Source organism: Falco peregrinus, chromosome W, assembly GCF_023634155.1.
Source record: "Falco peregrinus isolate bFalPer1 chromosome W, bFalPer1.pri, whole genome shotgun sequence".
NCBI classification, from domain to species: Eukaryota; Metazoa; Chordata; class Aves; order Falconiformes; family Falconidae; genus Falco; species Falco peregrinus.
Genome location: NC_073743.1, coordinates 9,989,139 through 10,015,279, shown reverse-complemented (window position 1 = coordinate 10,015,279; position 26,141 = coordinate 9,989,139). Strand labels below are relative to the sequence as shown.

The following is a 26,141-nucleotide window of genomic DNA, read 5'->3' as shown; positions in this document are numbered from 1 at the left end:
GTAGTTCACACACACTCTTAAGGTCGTATGTGTGTGTTTTAAAAGTTTAAACTGCAAAGGGTTGTTCTCTATGGCTTACATTGCCAAAGCTTTGGTGCCCTTCTTAAAGGGCACCTTGAATTTTTATTTCAGACACCTACCTTTCCATAGTCAAATTTAGAATGAAACCTGCCATAAATGAACCTGTTGTCTGGCTACAAGAACTTTCTAATAATCATAGAAGTCCAGTTGAGTCCATATTGAGACTCCCAGCAATTTCAAGATCCACCCAAGTAAAAAAAATACCACCAGCGTACACAGAAATACATAAATTATGCAATAAATGTGTAGGAAATAAACCTGAATGCTTCTTAATAATTTTTTTCCTCAGCAAAGATTGAAGTTACTGACAAGTACACAATGAGTCCTTCTACTAATATCTCTTAATACATTTTCAACCTTGAGAAACTCCTATGATCCGCTGCTTCTGGGGCTGGGATATTTGAGATAGGTATCCAGACGTCACCACTAATAAAGCAGTTTAGATCATATCTATCCAGTTGGATACCTCCAAGACACTTATGTCCAGACCCCAAATAATACTGAAGGCTTTCTAGCACACTTGCACATGCCCATATATTTATTCACAGAAGCTACTACCAGTTTCCTGCCACACTACCATGAATCTGTAGAGAAACTCAAGTGTTTCACAGAGGTAAAGACATCTTTAGTTTAAACAAACCTAGTCACTTTTCAAAGTATCTTGAGGGTTTTCTTCATGTTCAAAAAGAGCTCCAACCTCAACCAAAGACTGCAAAAGGTACGAGTCAAGCAACTGCTTGTACTCACTTCTGAACTCTATGAATGAGGACCACTTACGCAAGTGATAAGGAAAGCTGAAGCCACTTCTATGAGGGAAAAAACAGTATTTTAACTTTGCAGAGACCTCACTCGCTTTTAGGCTCTAGACAGTTGTTGAGCTTACACAAAATAAAGCTTCATGAAATAGCTCAAAACCAAAAAATTCGTTTACACATACTGGAAACCAGTGAAACTACTGAGCATGTCACTATACCCTGCACTGAAAGAAATTCAAAATTACTTTATTTCATTGTTACTTTATCACAGTGTTATCATAATTAACTTTGAAACAAACGTGTTGTGGTGGATTAACCTCAATTGGTTACCAGATAGCCACCCAGACACTCTCACTCCCCCTCAAGAGGTCAAGGAGGGGCAGGGGTGTGGAATAGGATGAAAAAGCTTGTGGGTGGAGATAAAGATAGGGAGATGACTTCCCAATTACTGACACAGGCGAAAGACTTGATTTGGGAAAAATATTTTTTAATTGGCAATAAAGTAGGATGGCGAGAAACAAGCCCAAAAAACTAAACCACTCCCCCTCCACACTTCTTCCCAGGTTCAGCTTCACTCCTCCATTCCCAACTCTTTACTTCTTCCCCCAAATAGAGACACACAGGAGGGAGACAGAATTGGGGGTTGCAGTCAGTTCATAATAGTTTTTCTCTGCCACTCCTCCTCCTCACACTTTTCTCCTGCTCCAGCACAGGTCCTCTCCACAGACTGCAGTCCTTCAGGGAAAAAAGACTGTTTAGCATGGGGTCCTCTCCATAAGCTGCAGTTTCCGCCACTAGCCTACTCCTGCACCAGATTCTCTCCACAGGCCACAGCTCCTTCCTAGAGCCTGCTCCATTGTGGTCCTCTCGACAGGTTCCAACACTGGTCTGTTCCCATTCCTCTCCATAGGCTGCAGGGAAATATACCTGCTATAGCATCCAGAGCACCTCCTCCCTCTCCTTTTATTCTGACCTTGTTGTCTGCAAGATTGTTTCTTACACTTTCACTCCCCTCCCCTGTTTCTTACACACACTGCTGCACAGCATTTTTACCCTTTCTTAAATTTGTTTTCACAGAGGTGCCATCAGCTTCAGTGACTGGCTCAGCTTTGGCCAGTGATGGGTCCTTTGCAGAGCCAGCTAGAGCCAGCTCTGTCCAGCACATGGGCAGCCCTGTCTCTTCTCACTGAGGCCACTCCTGGAGCCCCCCCACCAAAACCTTGCCGCATAAACCCAATACACGTGAATGACGTTAAGGATCATATTTACATAAGAACATAGGAATTAACATGAGTTCAGATCAGAGATTCAACTATTCATGGAAGGTTGTAGGAACATCACAGAATATCAGACGTTAGATTCTCTACACAGCAACCTTTTAGTCTCAATTAAGAGACATGAAATATTAGGTTTGAGATAGAATCCAAAGTTTTAATCCTTCAAACTAGAAACCAGGTGGTATAACTTTTTCTGTGGAAAAAGTATTGCACAGTCTAGTTACGGTGTGAAAAAGCACTTCTGTTCATCAGTTGTGAATCAGCCTCTTTAATTGTATAACCTCCTGTTCTTGTATTACAATAAGCAAAAGTTATAGGCACTCTTCATCTGTATTATTTAAGCTATTCATTCTTTTTAGATTCTCTTTGTCAACCTTGAAGATAAGGATTTTTTTCAGTCTTTATTCATGCAGTAGTCTTTTGTCTCCTTCCCCCCCTCCCCCCAGTCACATCACTTCTTGAGTTGTTTGGAGGGGATTCAAGCTGCATACAATAGTTTATATTATAAACTTTTTTATATGTTATAAATTTTATAACACTATTATACTGAAATCTGACAGTGCTGCCTGAATTTAACTGTTGGTCTTATGACACATTTTCACAGACTTTAACTATCACATTTGTCCACCTAGTTAAAGTTCCCTAGGCCAATAATGCATTTTGATTAGATGTTTTGGTCAAAACATTCCTAAGAACTAAAATAGGAGAAAAGCCACTGATTTACAGGTATTAGTTGCAGCTTTGAACACCCAGAATTTTCAGTTGGGCCTTCATGAAACAAGCAGCACACAGATAGTAGCCACCTGTAAACTCCTGTCCAAGTGATTTGCCTGGCATTTCCTAAGAACTCCATAGAAGAGGAAGGAATGAATCCAGCTTTCCACAGCAAAATTCAACTATCAACATCACAAAAATAAATCCTTTCTATAATGTCTCATCTAGTCCTCCCCTATATACAACAGCCTCCTTCCCTATACACCACTGACAAGGCAGAGTGCAACAGATAATATGCAGCTATGTAATTTCATAGTGCATGTATTCAAAGAGGGCTGAATTAGGTTTCTCTGCACAAGCTAGCTCTGGCACATCCCGACTCCAGAGTGCTCAATTTGACAATCTTGCTGAACAGCTTCATGAATGCAGTAACATTTTTCATCTTACCAACAAACAGTAGCAGTAAAAACAAAAGCATGATTATCTACAGTGATACCCCACAACCTTCCCCAAGTTGATACCGCTGAAGTAGACACTTTAAGGTACCTGAAAAGTTAATTTCTCCCTATTGTTTTCCTTTAAACACAAGTTAATTTCACTCATCTAGCACTGCTTATTGAGAGCTTATTTAGCTCTTTCTAAAGTTCCTTGGAAGACCTTCTAGTCACCCCTAGCTCAAATAACTGTCTTATTTGCAAACATTTCTATCCCACTATTCCCTTTCCCCACATTCTCCACTCGCTGGATAAAGTTCTATACCAGTTCCATTTCTGAAGGTATTAAACAGTCAACGGTTGAATTCTCCTCTCTTTTCCCGTCTCCCAACCAACTTCTGAACCACAACATGACTTAATTTCTTGTCATAAAGCAAAGAAAATTACCAAGAGACTGATGAAAAGTAAGCTTATACCTCCATCAGACACTTAAGAGCCCCGAGACATTTGAATTCCAAGTTCTCCAGTATTTATCTTCTCAAATACATCCTTCCCCATGACAAAACTGATTCTTGCAAAACCAAGCTATTTTGACAAAACGCACACAGCAGAGATACAATTTATTAACATATTCAAAACTCACTTTTCTCCTATACCTTATCCTTGCAAAAACAACTTCCATCAACTTACAGATTAAGAACTCTCAGCTAACCACAGACCCTATATCAAGGCAACTTATTCTAACTTTATAACTAAAATAAACTTAACACTTAAAACATGTTAAAAGTGGAATAAAATAAAAACATTAAGAAAACAAGACAAACCAGGTTCCTATAAAAAAAAACAACCTATCAAAGTACAACTGTTGCTGCAGCTTTATATCTTTTCATTTTTTATGAGGTTTTTCCTTCTTTATATAAAAATATGTCAACAATGTAACATTACCATCAACAGTTTTAGAAGATGTTTTCATTTTTAAAAACATGCAACTTCAAAGAACATTGATATACCCATTTCCAATTTTTAACAAAACCATATTTTACATTATTTCCATACTTTGATTTTGATGAAAAGACTGAGAAAAAACCCATTATTCCCCATGCTATAAACAAAACCTAGCATCCACTAGAAAGACCTCAAAATGTAACCTCTATCAATCAAAACCACTTTTGATAATTCTCCTTTATTAAAATTTCACAACACTGAACAATGCATCATACCACTTTTGTAGCTTTAACCAGTGCAATCTAACAAGTCACATCATACTACCCTGCTTTAAATAGCATACCATGGATATCTATCAAAGCAGCAGTTTACAGAGTATTTTCTCCAACAAAGCCACAAACAAAAAAACTTTTTATTAACCCTTCTTTTACTCACTGCTTTTAGCATTTGCCTCATTATCTACATAGGATGCGGATAATCCAACAACCCCACCCACCCTCTGGAAAAAGCACCAACATACATATACACCCCAAACAAAAACCACACACACAAAACCACATCTTAATCAGAGTAGAACCATGAGGCTTTGGTACCTTTACTAGAAAAAAGGGTTAGTAGATTCAGGCAAGACTGGTCTTAGATAGGCAAGCACACACAGTAACAAAATGCTGAATAACCATCATACTCTAGTTCAACATCAAGCTACCAACCCTCCATCTAGAACTCAGTATTATTATTCCCAAACATTAAAGTCTTCTAGCACATTGCTTTCAAAACATTAAGATTAAATAAAGATATCTCATTCCTTTTAAAAAAGATTATTCTCACAGCTCTAGGAGAATCAAAATTATATATGGAGACAGGTTCCTAACAGAACAAAATATTATCCTTTTAAGATACAAGGAAGAACTTCTATGTAATATGTTATACTAGTGTAACTACCAGTAAGAAAAGGCAGAAAACCAAGCAAGTTTCCTTACAAATATCATACACGACTTCTCACTACATAAATTTCCCTCTTTCATTTTCCTCTCCATTCTTCTCACTTTTAATTAATCCTTAACTATTCACTTCACTTACCCATAAAAAAATAAAATACAGAAGAACAAACACACAAAACAATTGTATGGTGACCTCTCTACAAAAGCTGCTGCTACATCAGCATGTTTCCTCTTTAAAATACAAAAAATGTACATTACTTCTCAACCTGCCAAAGCTATCAAAATACAAACTACACATGAACAAGGCCATGAACATTCTATAAACTTTTTCTCCCAATCCCAACACCACAGCCAATTATGTGCATGAGTTCCTTCTGCACCTACCATGCACATACCCACCCACCCTTCATTATACCAAAGCAAACCACACCCCAATCCAATTCCCCTGGATACCAGGCCACCTCTCCTTGCATCGCCTCCCCTCAAATACTATTCTTCCCATGCTTTATGCCTACGGTCCCTTCTCTTCTTTCTCCCTACCCTAAGAAACCTGGGGGTACTTCCCATCGTCACAGGGAGCATATCATGCCAAACCTGCCTCCCCTTCCCCTCCTGCGCCCCTTCTTCCTTCACATCGTGCCATTCACAACCCCCAAGACACATCAGCAAGCCACCCTGACACACATTTCCCACCCCCCTTACACCTTCCTCCTTTCCCCCCAAAACAGATTCCTCCAGACCCATGTCTCAGGCCCGTCCTTCAAACAGTGAAGTAAGAGGAGTGAAAATAAACAGCTCTCCTGTCTCCTCCCCTCTATTATCTGCCTCGGACACACTCCTTGTCCGGGGCAAGCCAAGGCCCGAGTTGCAGGCTAGTGAGGGGTGACGGTGAATAGGCCTACTTCAAGCTGTAGCAGGCCCTTCAAACTCAGTGAGCACAGGCCTGGCGTGCATGTTTAGTGGCGACAGAAAAGGGACTCGGGGCCTAGGAGCCTACTCGTAACGGCCACAGCCACCACCTCTCCCCCCGCGACACTGCAAAGCGAGGCCTGGCAGCCGCCTTCCTCCTCCCACCACAACCACTTTTCGCAAGCGACTCCACAGACCTCGCTCTCAGCGACGGCGCCGCCATGTTGACCCACCTCACACGGCAACACGCGAGGCCCTAACGCCGTACAGGGCTCAAGGACATCTCTTTCCGATTGATCCCGACACCCCCCTCCCTCCCCGCCCCCCCGCGGACTTGGGTCTCTCACCTTCATGTCGGGACATCCTAATTTTGAGGCTGCAGCCCGAGCCTGTCCCTAGGCTCCTACTAGGCTGCTCGGGCGTCGCTTTAACCTAGGTCCCTCCCTCCTTACGGACTGACCGCCAAGCGAACAAGCAACAAAAAGGTGAAGGGGGGGGGGAGGGGAGGGGGGAAGGAAGGAAGCAAAGAGATATCTGTTCCAGCGGCGCCGGCCGGCTAGCCAGCCTGCCTCTCCCTCCCTCAGAGGGGCGGATCCACCAGCAATAACTTCCCAGGCGCCGCGATACGGTGAATCTTAGGCCCCTCTTCCTCTTCCGCCGCTTTAATCTACACCCCTCTTCCTGAGTCCCCACTTCTGTTCCCTTTTCTGTTATTGTAAGAACAATAACTCCTTCTTGCACCCTTCAGCTCTTTCCCGTCCTAAGCTTAATGTCTCCCAGTTTCTTTCCTTCTCCATCTGTGTTTTATTTTTAAAGTCTTTCTCTCTCTCTTTTTTTTTTTTTTTTCTTCGTTCCTTCTCTGTCCAATAGCCGCTGCTACTGCACACAGGAAGGAAGAGAAATACACAGCCAATGGAAAGGAGGATCGGCACCACCCAACGCAGGGAAAGCTGTGGGATTGAGCATAGTTTACGTGTACTAGATGGGGCTCTTCCCTTCTTCCTCTAAACTAGGAAAGACTGCTGTCTTTCCACCAAAGGCACAGCCTCCTCCACCATTTCGGCTTCTGACAACTGCCCGCGTGCCGCGGGAGGCGGAGAGAAGCGTCTCCCCGCTCGTCCCTGTTGTAGAACACACTGCTGTAGCGGTGAGGCTAAACCTTTGCGGGTGCACGGAGATCTCCTCCCTCATCCCCTAGTAAGGATGCCAGAGAGCAAGGAATTGCAGCAACCTGAGAGCAGCCTTGAAGAAGGGGACAAGTTCAGCGAGGTGGTTCATGGTACTTCCCATTCCCTCTCCTTTCCAGTATGGCTTGCAAAACCCTTTCTAATTCGAGGAGGTGTAGCAAATAGTGATGAATCTGACAGGTCCTGGTGCTTCCTGCCCCATCCTGGCTGCCTGACTCCTGCAATGCTGAGGGTGCTCGGGTAACCTCTTAATCAGTCGAGAAAGGTAAATGCCAGCCTGCCTGCAACAGGTGCCATATTGCACATGTGTGAGTTTTACCTAGTCTTGATAATTCTCAGTGTTTCTGCTTAGGCTGTGAAGTGCTGAGAGGTGGAGAGGGTGACCTTGTGGCCACAGTAACATACTGATTTATCATAGGTGAACTAAGCCATTTTAGTGGGATATTCCCATACTTTTCTGTGCATTTTTTTTTCATTCTGCCTCTTACTAGTGTTAGGCTCCAAAGGACAGGGTTGTGTGTTTCAGAATGCAGAGGAGGAGCTCCAAACCTTGCACAGCTCCTGACTGCTGCAGGAGCTTTCCCATAAGAGGATTAAGATAGCAGCAGGGTGCCTGATTACCGTGACGTGCTGAGAAGTGAGAGCCACATAGTTTGGAAGGGGGGAGGCAGAACCTTATAAAGAATGATGAAAAAGCAAAGTTTGTGACTTGCAGAATTTTATTTGCTTTCCCTGCAACTTTTTGTCTTTTGCGAAAAGACATTAGTCTAGAGAAGAAATTGTAAAGGTAAAACATCTATCATGGGAGGGGGGGGGAAGAATGGATCAGATGGGGGAGGGGTGGTAGGGGGAAGGAAGGAAAGGGTGGGGAGAAGGGGGAGGGGTAAAAGAAAGATGGGGAAAATGGGGAGGGGTAGTAGGGAGGGGGACAGGAAGTGAGACAGAAGGAGGTGTAGGGAAGGGAAAAGAAGGGGGAGTAGGTAAGAGGGTAGGGAGAGGGAGAGCGGAGGAGACAGGGGTGTAGGGTTGAAGGGAAAGGGAAGAGGTGGAAAGTAGGGATAGGGGGTTGTGGGGAAGGGGGTTGGGGATAAGGGGGAGCGGAGGGATTTGGGAGTAGAGAGGTAGGAGGGTGTTTTGCACCAGGAGGTGCTGGTTCATGATGATCCTGGTAAGAAAGGCACTTAAACTCTGATGTATCATTTAAAATGCTATTTATTAGTCCTAACGCTATAAAGGAGAGGATAGTATAGATAATGTTATGTCCTATAAGGTGCTGGGAACACCCAGTTGCGCAGCATTGAATGGGTCTCTGATCAGTGCAGCACACCATGAAAACCCTATCTGTAGAGACAACCCTTTTTGGTCATTTGAGCTCTTATAGGGTTTTCTTACAAGAAAACAACTCTGTTCATTTCTACTGTCAAACAGAAAGGATGTTTAGAATCATAGAATCATTTAGGTTGGAAATGACCTTTAAGATCATCAGGTCCAACTATTAACCCAGGACTGCCAAGTCTACCACTAAACCATGTCCCTAAGAACCACATCTACGTGTTTTTTTGAATGCTTCCAGGGATGGTGATTCCACCATGTCCCTGGGCAGCCTGTTCCAGTGCTTCACAACCCTTTCAGTGAAGAAATTTTTCCTAATATCCAATCTAAACCTCTGAGAAGAGACCTACCCCCACCTGCCTACAACCTCCTTTCAGGTAGTTGTAGAGAGCAATAAGAGCCCCCCTGAGCCTACTCTTCTCCAGACTAAACAACCCCGGTTCACTCAGCCACTCCTCATAAGACTTGTTCTCTAGACCCTTCACCAAATTCATTGCCCTTTTCTGAACACACTCCAATACCTCAATGTCTGTCTTGTAGTGAGGGGCCCAAAATGGAACACAGTGTTTGAGGTGCAGCCTCACCAGTGTGGAGTACAGGGGGACAGTCACTTCCCTAGTCCTGCTGGCCACACTGTTTTGGATACAAGCCAGGATGCTATTGGCCTTCTTGGCCGCCTGGGCACACTGCTGGCTCATGTTCAGCCAGCTGTCAACCAGCAGCCCCAGGTCCTTTTCCACCAGGCAGCTTTCCAGCCGCTCTTCCCCAAGCCTGTAGTGTTGCATGGGATTGTTGTGACCCAAGAGCAGGACCTGGCACTTCTCCTTGTTGAACTTCATACAATTGGCCTTGGCCCTTTGGTCCAGCCTGTCCAGATCCCTCTGTAGAGCCTTCCTATCCTCAAGCAGATCAACATTTCCCCCCTCCCCCCAACTTGGTGTCATCTGCAAACTTACTGAGGGTGCACTCAATCCCCTTGTCCAGATCATTGATAAATATATTAAAAAGGACTGGGCCCACTACTGAGTCCTGGCGAACACCACTTGTGACTGGCCACCAGCTGGATGTAACTCCATTTCCTACCACCCTTTGGGCTCAGCTGTCCAGTCAGCTTTTAACCCAGTGTAGAATACACCCCTCCAAGCCATGAGCAGCCAGTTTCTCCAGGAGAATGCTGTAGGAGGCAGTGTCTACCCATCTCCTCCTGGACTGTGGTGACTTCATTGTGCTCCTTGTCCCAGACTTCCAGTTCAGGGGGCTGAGTACCCTGAGGGTGACTGGTTTTGCTAATAAAGACTGAGGCAAAGAAAGGCATTAAGTACCTTTTCCTCATCCTTTGTGGCAATGTTCCCTGCCACATGCAATAAAGGATGGAGATTATTCTTGGCTCTCCTTTTGTTTCTAATGTATTTGTACAAACATTATTTGTTATCTTTTATGGCAGTGGCCAGTCTGAGTTCTAGCTGGGCTTTTGCCTCTCTAATCTTTGTCCTGCATAACATCACTACTTATAGTCCTCCTGAGTTGCCTGCCCCTTCTTCCAAAGGTGGTAAACTCTCCTTTTTTTCCTGAGTTCCAGCCAAAGCTCTCTGTTCAGCCTAGCTGATCTTCCCCACTGGCTCATCTTTCAGCACATGGGGACGGCCTACTCCTGTGCCTTTAAGACTTCCTTCTTTGAAGAATGTCCAGCCTTCCTGGACCCCTTGACCCTTCAGACCTGTCTCCCAAGAGACTCTGTTGACCAGACTCTTTAAACAGGCCAAAGTCAGCCCTCTGGAAGTCCAAAGTAGTGGTTCTGTTGACCCCCTTCCTTTACTTCTCCAAGAATTGAAAACTATCATCTCATGATCGCTATGCCCAAGATGTCCTCTGACCACTAGTAATTCTATCCCAGCCAAAACCAGCACAATGGCCATTCTGGTGGTTTGGGTCGGCCGTGAGGGCTTCTTGTTTCAGTTCACAAGATTGGTCTCCTCTTTGCCCTGGGGCAGGGATTAGATGGATGCCCCTTGAATAGCCTCCTAGGAGGGTTCCATACCCCTTGTGCATGTTCAAACTTCTTTGTGTCTCTCCGATCCTTTTGGCACACCCCATTCTCTTAAACTTCTCTTTACAGAGAACAGAGAGAACAGATAGAGCAGGGGCACAGAGAGACAAAGCACTTCAGAATAGGAATAATGCTCTAGGCACTAGTGAGCACAAACAAAACCCTTCAGGAATTCTTCAGAGGTAGGTGAGCCAAAGCCTTGTTGTCTGCATGTGATAGTTACTGGAGACTCCTTCTTGCAGGCGATGGAGGCATCAATCTGCCAACTTGACCTGATGTCTTAGGTGGTTTGTTGTTTGCCAGGAGCTAGGATCCAGAATGTTGCAGAGGGACTGCCAGGGTTTGTCCAGCCCTCCAACTATTACCCCTTTCCTGTTTGTTGTGGTTTAACCTTGGCCAGCAACCAAGTACCATGCAGCCGCTCACTCACTTCCCCTCACCCAGAGGGATGAGGAAGAGAATCGGAAAGGAATGTAAAACTCAAGGGTTGAGATAAGAACAATTTAATAGGTAAAGCAAAAGCCAAGCATGCAAGCAAAGCAAAAGAAGGAATTCATTCACTACTTTCCATCAGCAGGCAGGTGTTTGGCCATCCCCAGGAAAGCAGGGATCCATCACGCATAAGGGTTACTCAGGAAGACAAACGCCATAATGCCAGATGTCCCCCCCCTTCCTTCTTCTTCTAGTTTATATACTCAGCATGACATCATATGGTACGGAATATCCCTTTGGCTAGTTTGGGTCACCTGTCCTGGCTGTGTCCCCTCCCAGTTTCCTGTGCCCCTCCAGCCCTCTCGCTGGCAGGGCCCAAGAAATCAAAAAGTCCTTGATTTAGTATAAACATTACCCAGCAACAAATAAAAACATCAGTGCGTTATTGACATTATTCTCATACTAAATCCAAAACACAGCACTGTATGAGCTACTAAGAAGAAAATTAATTCTATCCCAGCTGAAACTAGGATACTGTTCTTCCATGTAGGCAGGAATAGTACTGTCAAGGGTATCCCAAAGCGTATCAAGAGTGACTACAGAGCTCGGGATGAGGGTAAAGGGCATGGGAGCTCAGATGGTGTCTTCTCAGTCCTGTCAGTGAAGGGGAAAGGCTCACATAGAACCAGATTCATTCAGCAGATCAACACCTGGTTGTGGGGCTGGTATCACACTGATAGATGTTTGACTTCTATAACTATTTGACCCTGTTTGAGGAGTGAGGACTACTGAGCAGGGATGGGATACATTTGACAGTGGGGCAAGAGTGTCTTTGCAAAAAGGCTTGCTAACATACTGAGGAGGACTGTAAGCTAGGTATGTTGCTGGGGGTTACTACAACCTGAAGAGAAATGAAAGTGCAGAAGGCAGAGCAGATATGTCTAGGGGACAGCATGACAGGAGAGGCTTTCATACTTGGCATGTGTAAGGGGCTTAAGGCAGTCCTGCCGAGTTATAGGTTTGGGATATGGTTAATATGGTGAGTTAGTCTTGGCTAACAGCTAAATGCCCACCCAGCTGCACATTCATTCCCCCTCCTCAGCAGGACAGGGGATAAAATAGGGTAAGAAAGCTCATAGGTTGAGATAAACACAGAGATTGTTTACCAGTTACTGTCATGGGCAAAACAGACTCAACTTGGGGGGGGGGGGGGAAATGCCAATTAAAAAAGATTTGGATAGTGAGAAACAAAGACAAGAATCAAAACAACACCTTTCCTCTCCTTCCTCTCCTAGACTCAACTTGACTCCTTCACTCTGATATCTTCTACCCTGCCCCACCTTGCTGAGCGGTGCAGGGGGATACTGGGGGGTTACAGTCAGTACATAGCAGTTTCTGTCTGCTGCTCCTTCCCTCTCACACTTTTCCCCTACTCTGGTGTGGGCTCTCCAACAGGGTGCGGTCCTTCAGGGTAAAGATCTTCAGTGTGAGTTCTCCTTGGGCTTCAGTTCCTTCAAGAAATATCCATCTTCTTGGGCAGGGGTCCTCAAACTACGGCCCGCGGGCCGGATACGGCCCCCCCAGGTTTCTCAATACAGCCCCTGGTATTTACAGACCCCCCCCCGCCCCCCCCCCCCTGCCGGGGGTTGGGGGGGGAAACCAAGCAGCCGCAGATGACTGCCTGCCACTTCATCCACGCACCGGCCTCCTGTTTAAAAAGTTTGAGGACCCCTGGTCTTGGGTATTGGTCCTCTATGGGCTGCAGCGAATATCTGCTCCAGCACCGTGGAACACTTCCCTCTCCTTCTCAGCCCTTGGTGTTCCCTCTGCCGTTTCTCTTTTGGGTTCCCCCCTCTTCTCTCTCTGTCTGCTCTCCCCCCCTCTCCCCCTCCCCCCCCCTTTCTTAAATGTGTTTTCACAGATTTATTGGCTCAGCTTTGACCTGCAGTGGGTCTGTTGCCAAACCAGCTGGGACTGACTGTGCCTGGCACAGGGCAGCCCCTGACCTCTTTCCACAGAGACCACCCTTGCAGACCTCCCACTACCAAAACATTGCCATGTTGTGACTGATTAAGGAACCCCTACAACAGAAGAAGTCTCAGAGAAGATAGGCAAGGATGATGTGCTCATGAAGCTCAGAAAAGAATACAGGAAATAACCACAGCTATTGTAAAGGAAGCTGAACTTATCTGAACTTTCTTAAGACCAAGGGGACCAGAGGGTCACCTTTGCTCCAGATAAATGGCTGTATCAGTTGAGTGGGTCAACTGGTTATGTAAATGGCCTTCCCTAAAATAATCAATAGAAAGTATTATCTCCCTTGAGACAGCCAGACTTACATGGGGGAAGGGTATATGTGTCTCAGCCCAATACAGAGTATAAAAATCGAACAACCAGCAAATTCAACTTTGAAGAGAGCAACTGTCTTGAGCTGACTTCAACCCATGTATTCCTTTCCAGCAACTAAGGATGCCCAGTGTTATGACAATGAGCAGAAAGAGACAGGTAATGGGAATCGTGTTTGTTTTGTGATTCAACTGTATATTGCAATTGCTATATTATGCTTGTGTTGTGATTTTAGTATATTGCTATATCACTCTGCTAAATCAAAATCCCATGTATCATCAAATATCTTCAGCTAAGTAAATTTGGTATTAAAACATTAAAGCCTCCTTCTGTGGAGTATCTAAAAGAACTTGGCCAGAGAGTATTTGACTCTAACACATGTACACCCAATACAGTTACAAGATACCAGACCAGCAGCTTTAGGGCTAAACAATTTATCTCAAAATAACAGTAAGGTAGCAAATACAAATCAGTAGTACAATTACCCAGGTCAAAACAACAGTAAATCTAGTAATTCACTGGGCTAAACTTAATATCCAGGCATGCGAAGACTTACATAACTAAAGTTATCAGGCAGGATGGCTGGAAGCAGGGCATAGTTTCTGTTATGAGTAACTTGGACCAACTGGTGGGATTGGGAATTCCAAATTCCCTAACTGGACTGTCCTTTATTGTGGAGTCACGGAAGCACTATCTGGACTTGATAACCAATCATCACATCCCAACTCTGCTTCCCCTCTGTGCTGGTTCTTTCCATTGTGTGCACAATGGTCAGTTGCTACCTAAATATGTTACGCAAGCTCCATATGGAGTTATAGCCCTATATGGTGCAGGGTCATAATGTGGAGAATTAGCATATAAGGTAGTAATATAGGGACAACTTTTATCCAAGACAAGAAGTGACAGGTGCCCTGCCCCCCTGCAGGCATCCATGTGTACCGGTCCCCAGAAGGCAATCCCCTCTTCTGCTCATATGTTCTGTTGTGATTGGCTGACAGGACCAGCCATGCCTTCCAGTTTACCTAGAAGTACATCAGACTAGAAAGTACCTTCTCTACAAACAAAAGGGGCTGCCATTTTGTTTAAGATGCCATTTTATGGCAGAGAGTTGCCATTTTTTACAATATCACACCTATATGTTCTTAGATCTCCCTCTGATAGGCTGCCCTCATCCTTTGGACCAAGAAGTGCTCAAATATCACAGACTCACAGAATGGTTGAGGTTGGAAGGAACCTCTGAAGGTCATCTAGTCCTACCCCCCTGGTCAAGCAGAACCACCTAGGACCAGTTGCCCAGGACCATTTCTAGAAAGCTTTTGAATATTTCCAAGGAGAGAGACCCCCAAAACCTCTTCCAGTACTCAGTAACCTTCACAGTGAAAAAGTGTTTTCTGATTCTCAGACAGAACCTTCTGTGTTTCAGCTGGCCTGAAGGGGATTCTTCTGTTTTCAGAAAACCAAGTCCAACAGCTGGCCACAGAAATAGCTCATGGAGTCTCAGTGTTGGTAAAAGTGAAAGGCAGTCTCACAGGCACACTGCATTTCTTCTACATCCCTGTGGAGTGGCTGGAAGACAACGGACATATTATGAGCAATCCAGACCAAGTAACTTTGTTGTAATAGCAGGCCGAGCAGGCCAAAGCTGTAACAAGCTGCAGGTGTTGTGAAGGACACATGCAAGGCCAAGGGAGACAAAGAAACTGTGTATTCACAGAGAGATAAGAGAGTTGGACAGAAAGATGAGAAAAAGCAGGATGCCCGCACAAGGGGGGAGCAGCGTGTGGGCACCACACCTGGACCAATCATAGGGGAGGTGGAAGCGTGTGAACGAGTAGTTTTAACCTATCACCTTTTACATAACAAAGCCTGCGTAGCATGTGTATTTTTAGCTGGGGGTATAAATTGGTGTGGGTCTATTAATAGCACCTGTAGAGTATAAATTGCGGTGAGTCTACTAATAAAGTGGCAATAACTTGATCACATTGGTCGTATAAGTTGTGTCTGAGCCTTCTGCGTCAACAAGTGGCGCCCAAACAGGGACCCTCTCGTCCATGCTTCCAGGAGCGAAGAGGCAGCTCAGAGGGGGCGGAAGAAGCCGGCCGTAGCAGGCACTGCCCCGGTGCCTGGGAAGATGCGCACGCACAACTGTCGAAATTTCGCCCTGATCAAGTGAGGGGTCGGGGAGGAGATGGGGTCCACGCTAAGCAAAGAAGAAGCGGCAGTGCTGAAGTTCCTCCAACATATCCTCTCTAAGAGAGGGTTATCTTATGATGAGGGAAGCCTGAGAAAGTTGCTGTCATGGGCTTCGCAGTGAGGACTGATACCCTCAGTGAGTGCGGCTTTTGAGTTAACGACTTGGGATAAGGTCAGCGCAGCACTGTGGGAGGACATTAGTTCAGTCTCTAAAGAAAGTGCAAAATTCTCCACAATGTGGAGGTTGATTTTCGAAACTTTGAAAGAAATGAAAGCGGTCAGCAGATGATTGTATGATGCTGCCAGGGAGGGGAACTCCGCGTCAGGAATGCATTTAGGACCTTGGTGGCAAATTCTGACTACTCTTCGCCAAGTGTGGACTAATTCTACTAACGGTGCTAAACCAGAGGAGGCTGTAAATTCCACCGACAGCGTGACTCTTAACACACCGTCAACGATGGCGATTCCAATTCACACCTCCGCTGCCCCCAAAGCTTCTGTCACTGATTGCAGCAACCCTCACAGCACAGGACCAAGTGTGGGAACAGGACAACTCAGACAATGATTCCATTGACACTGATAAACCTTTTGATCCAGGTCCTATAGATCCAGAAAAGGAACCAGACATTTTTCCCCCCAGCATCCCCCCCGATGCACTGACTATTTTTGGGGAGGGTGAAAGGGGGTCTGAGGGACTGGTGGCAGGAATGCAAGTTGGAAACGCTTAAGCAAGGGATTTTGGGAGTCGCTATGGCATGTTCAATATTTTGTCAGATAAATCAACCTCGAGAGTGGCAGCTTATGCGATACGAGGCTGTTAAAGAGTTAAACAAAGCAGTGCAGGAAGGGACGATTCATAATACATTTGCTATGTCCCTTCTTGAAGTGATGGCAGAGCCTTATACACTCACACTGCACGATTGGAAGTCATTGCATTGTATGGCACTAACTGATACAGTCTATGATGTGGTTATCTGATTTTTGTGAGCTATGTGTAGTGGCCTTGATTGAAAACCTTAATCAGGGAATTGCTGTTAACTAGGAGCAGTTGGCTGGAGGAAATTAACTGTGCCAATTCTGTGACTCAGGCAAGGTATCCCAGGGACAACTGTTTGCAAATGAAGGAGATGGCTATTAAGGCAGTCAGGATGCGGGAGTCTTGCCACAGTCTTGCCGGGTCCTAGAGAGTCACTAACTTTAATACTAACTTTATTGATTGGCTTCAGAATATTTTGCAACAAGTCGAACATCAGGAAGCTCAAGGGTTGCTTTTAAAACAACTAGCTATGATAATGCCAAGGAAAATTGTAAACAGGCGACTTTCACAATCACAACCCCAACATGTGTCAAATGATTGTAACGCAGAACTCAGCAGACTCCCAGGCTAAGTTCTGGAATGTAGCATAACACTTTTTCTTTTTGCTTCTCTAGTCTCTTCTGTAAGAATAGTACACGCTTTTAACTTGCTTATTAAATTAGGCTGCTAGCTTGCTAAAGAAAGTAATACTACAAATACTATTCTTCTTTTTTCCTGGCTTATTAACAGATGTTGATTCTGTCTGTCATATGTTGCTACAGAACCGAGTTGCTATTGATTGTTATTATTAGCACAGGGACACAAGTCTGAAGACTTTGATAGGATGTGTTACGTGAATCTGAGTGACCACTCTGAATTAATCCACAAAAGCATACAAAACTTAAAGGCCTTAAACAAAGATCTGCAGCAGAGCCAGGGGCGGGATGCCTTTGGTTGCTTCTCACGGCTGGGAAACTTTGGGCTGTGGATCAAGAGTATTACAGGATTTATTACAATTATCTTTAACCACCTTATTGATGTTTGCCTTATGTCTCCCATGCCTTTTCTCCTGTGTTCAGTGTTTAGTTGATGGTAACATAAATCAGGTCATGGTCACCCAGCTACACAAAACCTTTGCCTTGTCACAATTAACAAGCAAAAAAGAGGAGGATAGAGAATGTCTGAAGAGAGATATAGGAGAGGAAGCTGGAGAATATTTGACCTAACAAGAGATGAGAGAACAGCTAGGTATTGTGAAGGAGAGTAGGAAAGATGAACATGGTTATCTAGTGATAAATAGGCGTCTGCATGCTTGTAGTGATATAACTATGTAACTGCATGAATGGTTTCTGCCCTGAGCCTGGTGGTGCATGCAGCTGTGGTTTGTGTCCGGGCTCAGAGATGTAAATATGGACTTCTCTGTTATAATAAAGTTTCTCTGGTTGCATTAAAAAAAAAAACAAATGGTAAAATGAAGGGAATAACCCCAGAAGGCACGATTAGAGAAAGCATGTTATGTTTTGAACTTTCTGAATATCTCTGCTGACCATGCAGTGCCTCCCATTGTGCGGCACTTTGTGTTAATTGGTGACAAGCAGCAAAAGCACGAAGGTGTCTTAGTATGCATGAAAGACCCTCATACCGGGCATTGGTCGGGACCGCGTGAATTGTTAACTAGAGGGAGAGGTTATGCTTGTGTTTCTACAGATGAAGGTCTGCGATGGATACCTGCTCGCTGTGTGCGGCCTGAGCTTAGTGTGCCGGATCATGGGAGCACTGCTGCCGCCAGTCAACCCAACAGCTAATGTGTGGTCTCCATACTGAACCAGGCCTTGTTTGGTGTGCCCTTCCTGACTTGCAAATATTGTTGCCAAAAAGTGAATGTATGTGGGGAATGAAGAATCTTACTGAAAGTCTTGATATTTAGGATAATTGATTACCTCTGTATAATGTTAACCCAAAAGAAGATGGTATTGTTTGCACTTTGAATGTTGATAGTTGTTTTTATGTAGATGCTAATGTAGTAGGAGGCTATGATGGGATCATGACACCCACATAAATCAGCACATGAACGTGTTGATAAGCATAATGCGCTTAAACGCAATATAGCTTTGGATGAAGCATGTAATGATGTAGTTGATTTATGGAACTGATGGGAACGTATTGCAGCGGTTCTTCTCTTATCCAAAGTAACAGCAGGGAAAGCATTAAAGAGTTAAATCACCTTGTTTGTTAGGCAGTTACGAATGTGAGTCAAATTTGCCACTATTACATACAAAACAGAGCAACTATTGGCTTTTTGTTGTCGGCTCAAGAACATGGCTGTGAGGATTTTGATGGTATGTGCTGCATGGATTTTAGGCGCCCCATTGCAGCAACATGTTATCAAAATCAGAAAATGTCAACCTTTTTGGTATCAATTCACTCAATTGGCAGTATTGTTTGTTTGCTATTGCCTTGGTTGCCGTCATGTTTGCAAGGGCCCTGCAGAACATGACAAACATGGTATTAGCTGTTCAGAAACAAAAAGGGGGAAATTATAGAATTGTAGAGAACAGAGACAGTGGGTTGTTTTGACATTGATAATGTGCAGTTTTGGCCTTACTTTAGCGATGTGCAGCTGAGATCCTGCAGCAAAGAGTTAAATAACTTTGAGGGAGTATGAGGAGAAACTAGGATGCGACAGAAAGAAAGAAAGAATGTGATCTCACCTCTAGAAGATAAGGAAACAGCACGAACAGTAGAGAGTAGCCTATGGTGAACAGCGCTAAGGAAAGTGTTGTATGAATTTGACTGATCACTCAAACTCTATTCATAAGCAGCTTGCTGAGTTGAGAAAAAATGTACAGGCCATAAAGATTGAGAACGGGTTAATGGACTGACTACAGAATTTAGGAATTACTGAATGGTTAAAATATTTGTTTCTGCATGGGATAGCGGTATTAATTGCCATTGTGATCTTTTTAATGATATTGGGCTGTGTGTGGAATTGCTATATGAGAATTATGAACAGAATAATAAAAGGGGTCTGGATCACTCAAAAACAAAAAGAGGGATTTGTGGAATGGCTGGAAGACAACGGACATATTATGAGCAATCCAGACCAAGTAACTTTGTTGTAATAGCAGGCCAAGCAGGCCAAAGCTGTAACAAGCTGCAGGTGTTGTGAAGGACACATGCAAGGCCAAGGGAGACAAAGAAACTGTGTATTCACAGAGAGATAAGAGAGTTGGACAGAAAGATGAGAAAAAGCAGGATGCCCGCACGAGGGGGGGGAACAGTGTGTGGGCACCACACCGGGACCTATCATAGGGGAGGTGGAAGCGTGTGAACAAGTAGTTTTAACCTATCACCTTTTACATAACAAAGCCTGCGTAGCGTGTGTATTTTTAGCTGGGGGTATAAATTGGTGTGGGTCTATTAATAGCACCTGTAGAGTATAAATTGCGGTGAGTCTATTAATAAGGTGGCACTAACTTGATCACATTGGTCGTATAAGTTGTGTCCAAGCCTTCTGCTTCAACACGTCCCTAGGAACGTATTTAAAGATTTATATTGGAATATGAATTAGTTGTTTTCTGCAGAACTTGGAAAGGAGATTAGTCTTAGAATTTGAGCTATGGCTTCATGAGCTGCTTACAGTTCCAGCCATGGCACTTCTTCTGCCAGATCCCTAATGAAGTTTGTAGTTGAGATAGTATGCTTTCGTTTGCATTTCTAACTTCTCCTTTTCGACCCTGCTTGTGTGTTTGTTCCTAGGCAATGAATAAATGTTACTTCCTGTTTCCGAATTTGAAGAGAAACTTAAGGGATATTACTTTGGTAAACCATGCTTGTTTACCCTACTACTTCTGATAAAACAAGAGCCTTTACAATAATATGCTTGTTGCGACGGAGGGAAGACACAGTCACTCAATATGAGTGATCAGCAGACTTCGTTTATTGTACCTTACAGTCACCTTTTATGCCTTGTTATAATTAGCTCATACATATTACAAAAGTTAAGCTCATTATTGGTTAGTTGCCTAAATACCAAGCCCGCCCCTAGTTTCTCTTCTGTAGTTATCTGTTCCCACCTGCAACATTCTTTTCCCACCAAAATCTTCCTGTTATTGTGTAACAAGGACAGCCAAAGACAGTGTATTTTGCTTTACTTCAGATAAGCTGAGAGCGATGTGCATTTTTGTCCAGCCAGCTGGACTATGTCTATGTGACCCTTTTCAGCTAGCCAGTTATCCACAATTCCCCCGTTTTTATTTTGGGCGACACAGGCCTGGTTGACCATTTTCAATAACAGCGTTTTAACACAGGAAAATACACAGCCAACTTATAAAATCTCAGTTCAGAAGTATAATTCCTGAAATACTTGAAAAATAAAGTTAGCTTGAAGCTTTAATTTAGATGCTCTTTCTGTTCCAGTGATATAAAAAGTTTAAAAAATTCAAAGGTAATTTTAAAGTTCTGAACATGGACTAATGCAAGCTCAAAACCCAAAAAGAAACCAAACTGATGTTTGACTAGGAATATTTGCAAATATTTTAGTGGAAAATCCCTGACCATTAACAATTTTCTGTCCAAATAACAACTGCCCTTATGCAACCAACCAGTCCATACATTTTCTGAAGAATACCTCATTGATATCAAAGAATTAACAAAGGGAAAAAATTAGTTCTAAGCTATATACATTCATAAGTGGATTTTTCAATAGTTACATACAGATTTACACACTAAGCCATAATGGCTTGTAGGTGATACACACAAGAAGAGTACGTTGCTTATCTGTCTGAATGTCTATGCTAAATTTGACAACTATGCCACAAGCCAAGCCTACATGGGTGCTGTATGTTATGCACGTTCCTTAACAAACAGAAGTATAATAGACAAATTCCCAAGATCTAGTCCCCAACCTAATTATATTATTTTGTAGCCAATTAAGGAAAATAACACAAATGTGCATATCTACATGTGCACACACCTTTTAGTTCAGAACCAATCTGTGATAAAAGGCCTTAGCCTTATGGCATCATCGAATCTTAACGAGTACAGTAATTAAAAATGCAGTCTTACTGTAAGTGCGATTTATGCTGACATTCCCTCAAATGCTACACGTGAGAATTTCTCACTCAACTGCCTCAAGTTAAAATAGTAGTATTTGTTAATATGTATTAAAAAATCATTAATTCTCTAGAATAGCAGTTGACTTCCATAACACTATGTAAGCAAAAGAGGCTTAAGATGGGTTTTCTGAATGCTAACAATTTATTTTAGACTGTCTAAACTCAGGTCTTGAAAGATTTCACTCTGCCAGACGTAGAAACACTGTTGCACTCCAGTTGTGATATCCCTTTTCCCAAGTTGTCACATGCACATCTCGCTCAAGCAACATTATTGTTAAAGTTTCTCTCTGCTACATAAAAGCATATTGCACTTGTAGATATAAAAGACAGCACCCTTACTTAGATTATTACCTTATTACCTCATAACTCTTAGTATACCTTGTATCTCTGATTTCATCACTTCAAAAATTCACCAGAAGCAGATAAAACCACAGCATCAGACTAAACTACACCTTAACTGCTGATTCAAATAAAGGCATTCTCTTCAGATATGCCTAATGCTTACAAATAATTTTGGCTGGTTTTGATCAAAAAACTATTATTACAATAATGATCAAAAATAATAATCCCGTTTGCAAAATGCCTTTAAGCCAGCCTCCTAGTCCCAACCAATTTCCACATTCAGAATACAGCATAAATACAGAATACAGAATAAATTATCTCCATCAAGGCAAAAAGGCTTCTCGTTAAACACAGAGATGTTTGCTAGTTCAAGGCAGAAACCCATTTCTTGTAGGGGACATCTGAAGCACTTTTTTTTTTTTTTTTTTTTTTTTGTGGGTTTGTAATCAATTCCGTATTTTTCCTTGAGGAGCTTAAGCTGTTCCTCTTGTTTCAGGAGTGTTTCCAGCTCTGATTTGTCGAATAGGTCCGTATTTCCCAAAAATATCATACATTTCCTCCGCTGTGATTTTATACGGCAGGTTCCGAATATAAAGGGTCCGACTGACCTCTGGGGGCAGCCGGATGTCAGCTCGCTTGGCCGCTTGCATCGCCATGGCGCCGATCGGAGGGGGGGGGGATGGTGCCGCCTCGGAGAGAAACCGCGGCCGGGAAGGGGCCTGCCGGGCTGCGCCGCCGCTCGCCGCTGCCGCGGGGGTCACGGACGCTATCCCATACGCTAATAACCCGAGGAATTCCTTTTTACAATCTATGTCCTGAACGCTCCGCTTTTCTAAAAAGCATTTGAGCGAATCGTACGTCGCTTGTCTCTCCGTATCTTCGTCAGCGCTGTTGCAGCCTTTGCGAGACTTCGGCGACGCGTGGCCGGCGGGACCCTCTGTAGGTGCTCCCGGGCGCGGGGACTGTGCCCTTCCGCCTCCTGCGCTGCTTTCAGCACCGGTACCCGAATCTCCGTCGAACCGTGGCTCGCAGGTTCAGCCCTCTCTAGGGTCCCTGTTCGGGCGCCATTTGTCGCGACGGAGGGAAGACACAGTCACTCAATATGAGTGATCAGCAGACTTCGTTTATTGTCCCTTACAGTCACCTTTTATGCCTTCTTATAATTAGCTCATACATATTACAAAAGTTAAGCTCATTATTGGTTAGTTGCCTAAATACCAAGCCCGCCCCTAGTTTCTCTTCTGTAGTTATCTGTTCCCACCTGCAACATTCTTTTCCCACCGAAATCTTCCTGTTACTGTGTAACAAGAACAGCCAAAGACAGTGTATTTTGCTTTACTTCAGATAAGCTGAGAGCGATGTGCATTTTTGTTCAGCCAGCTGGACTATGTCTATGTGACCCTTTTCAGTTAGCCAGTTATCCACATATGCTTCAGATTTTTATGCTGATAATGTGAGGGGAGAGAACTTTAAAGGTAGTTTTATGTAATAGGGAATGAATCCTTAATGAAGGCTGAAGGTTGAATAGAGGTTTATATGCAAAGTATTTTGGATGAAAAAAGCAAATAAGGATTGTGCTATTAATAAGCAGAATACATATCTGTTTCATAAAGTATAGTTAGATCCTAGAGTTCTATAGAGTAGAATAGTTTAGTTGGAAGGGACCTACAATGATCATCTAGTCCATTCTGCTATAGAAGAGTTGTCCACTCTCATTCTAGCTCTTTTAGGAGGTTTAGAATATTGATTTTTTTTCTGCATTCAAGGGTGGGTGGGTGGGTGTGATTTTCAATTACATGTTGAGAAAGAGCACAGGGATTTAAACGGTTTCTGTGTCTAGAAACCTGGGTTGGGACAAGTTATTGCTGTCACACTGATTTTTATCAAAGCTTGTGATAATATCTCAATCTAAAACTTTTTTAAAATAATAACTTTAATGAAAGTATCTGCAAATGTCAGTCACTGATCTTGTGAGCTAGGATAGAACTGAAGCAAGCAATTTCCTTGCTTCTGTTAGGTGATGGTGCATGCATTGATAAGTGAAGTGAATGATGTACCGTGCTTTGGGAATCTCTGGGCATTATGTGTGTGGTAATGTATTTTTTGTCATGCTTGCATTTAGAAGTTGTCCTGGGGACAAAATGAGCACTTAAGGGATGACTAGAGAATTTTAACATCCCTTAAAACAAAACCCCTCTGAAGGGAAAGAAACTTCAGAAATAGCTATTTTTTTCCTTCAGCCTTAGAGTCTACTTTTGTGAAGTTTTTTGAAGCATCTAGGAACAAGTTTGTTAAACGTCTGGATTCTTGCATCAGGAGTGTCAGGTGTTGTCAGATCTGTGTGTGTCAAGAGAAGTGCAGCAGTACCTATATTGTTTCTCAAAGGAACGGCTTTCAGATGTTGTTCAGCATGCATCAGTCCAGCTGTTTAGGCAGTTAGTGAAAGCTCATTTTGTTGATGATACTACATGTCCTGTCTTCTCTCTTTCTGTGATGCCATGCAGGTTGAATGATCCTAAGATGTCAGAAGCAGAGCGTCAGTCAAAGGAAAGTGAACGGGCAGACCGCAGCTTGTTTGTTCAAGAGCTTCTACTGTCCACTTTGATGCGGGAAGAAAGTTCCTCCTCAGATGAGGAAGAACGGGGAGAGATTGCTGATTTTGGTGCTATGGGCTGTGTAGATATTATGCCTCTAGATGTTGCTTTAGAAAACCTAAATTTAAAAGAGAATAGTAAAGGAAATGAGCCTCCTCTTTGATGGCATCCCACTTTGCAGACAATGTCCTCTGTGCTGTATTTGCCAATGAAAGTGGACAACAACTATTTTGGGTTTGTTTTGGTGATTGTAATTTCAGGTCTGTCACTCTTGTTACGTTGTGTACATTCAAAGGAAGAGAGAAAAGATATATATGATAATCATTTCCACTTAACCAATTTTTACTTTTAGCAGGTAAATATAGGTTGCAGAGAAAAAGCTCTGCGTCCTGTAGCTTGACGTGCAAAAAGCTCTCCTAATACTCCACATTCAAACTGAAGAGGAAAAAATGAAAAATCTCTAATGAAGCTGCTGTGTGTATTTATGAATATTAATGAATAAAAATTGCTTGGATGGTTTACCTTAACTACAGCATGATTTTTTTTGCAGCGTGCATGAGTTTTAGTGACCTTGTCATTTAAAAAATGTAAGTACAAGGAGTAAAACTATAAAATCCCAAAGCTTTCCCATTATTCAAAGGTAATGTGACAAAAAAAAAAAAGAAAAAAAAAAAGAATGCTCGCTAGCAGTTCGTGGCTGTGAATTAGCCTTTTGAGTAACACATGACCAGTAACCTTTTTATGTGATCTCCCTGCGTATTGATGCAAACTCTGCAGCGGGCTATGTTTTTGCTTCCAGAGTGTGACATTTTGCTATACTATGACCAGTATGTTGCCCTGTTAGACATCATATCCATGTGGAATCGAACTTTGTATTCACCTGTAGGAGACAAAACCCAAGGGCCACTACTGGAATCTACCACAAAGGGCTTCTGTGTGCCCTAAACCCACTTTTTTTTTTCTCACCTTTCTTTAAAGTTTTCCTTTTTATGTTAAACATATTTTATTTAGGTGTAAATGATTCCTATATTTGCTGTCGGGGGGTGGGGGGGGTGGGGAGTTAACCTGGATTATGTTGTCTTAAAGGTTCTAAGCCTTCACAGTCCTTATCGTTTTGAGTTATTTATGTACTTGCTTCATAGTTTGCAGAGACTCCTTAGTGTCAGGAGAGCTTGAGGATTTGACTTCCCAGATATCTCCATATGTTACAGTTGAATTTTTAATGCTAATTCCTATCAACTTTTATTTATTGGGGTTTTGGGTTATATTTCTGACATAAAAAATAAAGCCTGTTTAATTGAGTCATGCTACCCATTTGCCTATACTGTTAATCCTATAAGTTTTTTTGGTATGGATTATTATAATAGCCCCAAAGCAAGGGACAGCAAGGCTTTAATTATTTGGAATGTAAAGTTAGCTTATAAAGATAAAAATGCACACAACTTCTGAAAATTAGACTTGAAAACCTGATGATGTTCCTAAGAGAACTGTGATATGTATGTTCATCTAAGATAACAGCAACAAAAGAAGCTACCCCATAGGTTGACATTCGAGTTCCATTCTTATTTTCTCAGTTCTCAGTTTCCGTTTGTTTCCATTTTGTACTGTATTAGCGTTGTTTGTCTTTTAGTCTCTGCAACAGAAAATGTTTTAAGAGAACATAGTCTTATGGTTATCTCAGGAGTTACCCTCAATAAAG

General features: G+C 43.1%; 1 protein-coding gene and 1 long non-coding RNA gene across 4 annotated transcripts in view; one reads left to right on the top strand and one right to left on the bottom strand.

The window, feature by feature from the left end:
- LOC129783156 (E3 ubiquitin-protein ligase KCMF1-like) overlaps positions 1 to 6,841 on the bottom strand; it is a 50,311-nt gene extending 43,470 nt beyond the window's left edge. For 2 of the 3 annotated variants that reach the window (XM_055793003.1, XM_055793005.1), the window contains exon 1: positions 6,404 to 6,836. In XM_055793003.1, coding sequence (XP_055648978.1) covers positions 6,404 to 6,419 — 16 coding nt within the window. In that variant the 5' untranslated portion in view covers positions 6,420 to 6,836. Of the gene's footprint in view, positions 1 to 6,403 lie in introns of all 3 variants that reach the window. The other variant, XM_055793004.1, reaches the window with a different exon arrangement.
- A 13,213-nt stretch (positions 6,842 to 20,054) lies between these two features.
- LOC129783174 (uncharacterized) lies at positions 20,055 to 24,969 on the top strand. The gene is made up of 2 exons (XR_008745148.1): positions 20,055 to 20,211; positions 24,353 to 24,969. It is a non-coding gene; the product is annotated as an uncharacterized LOC129783174 (long non-coding RNA).
- The last annotated feature ends 1,172 nt before the right edge of the window (positions 24,970 to 26,141 follow it).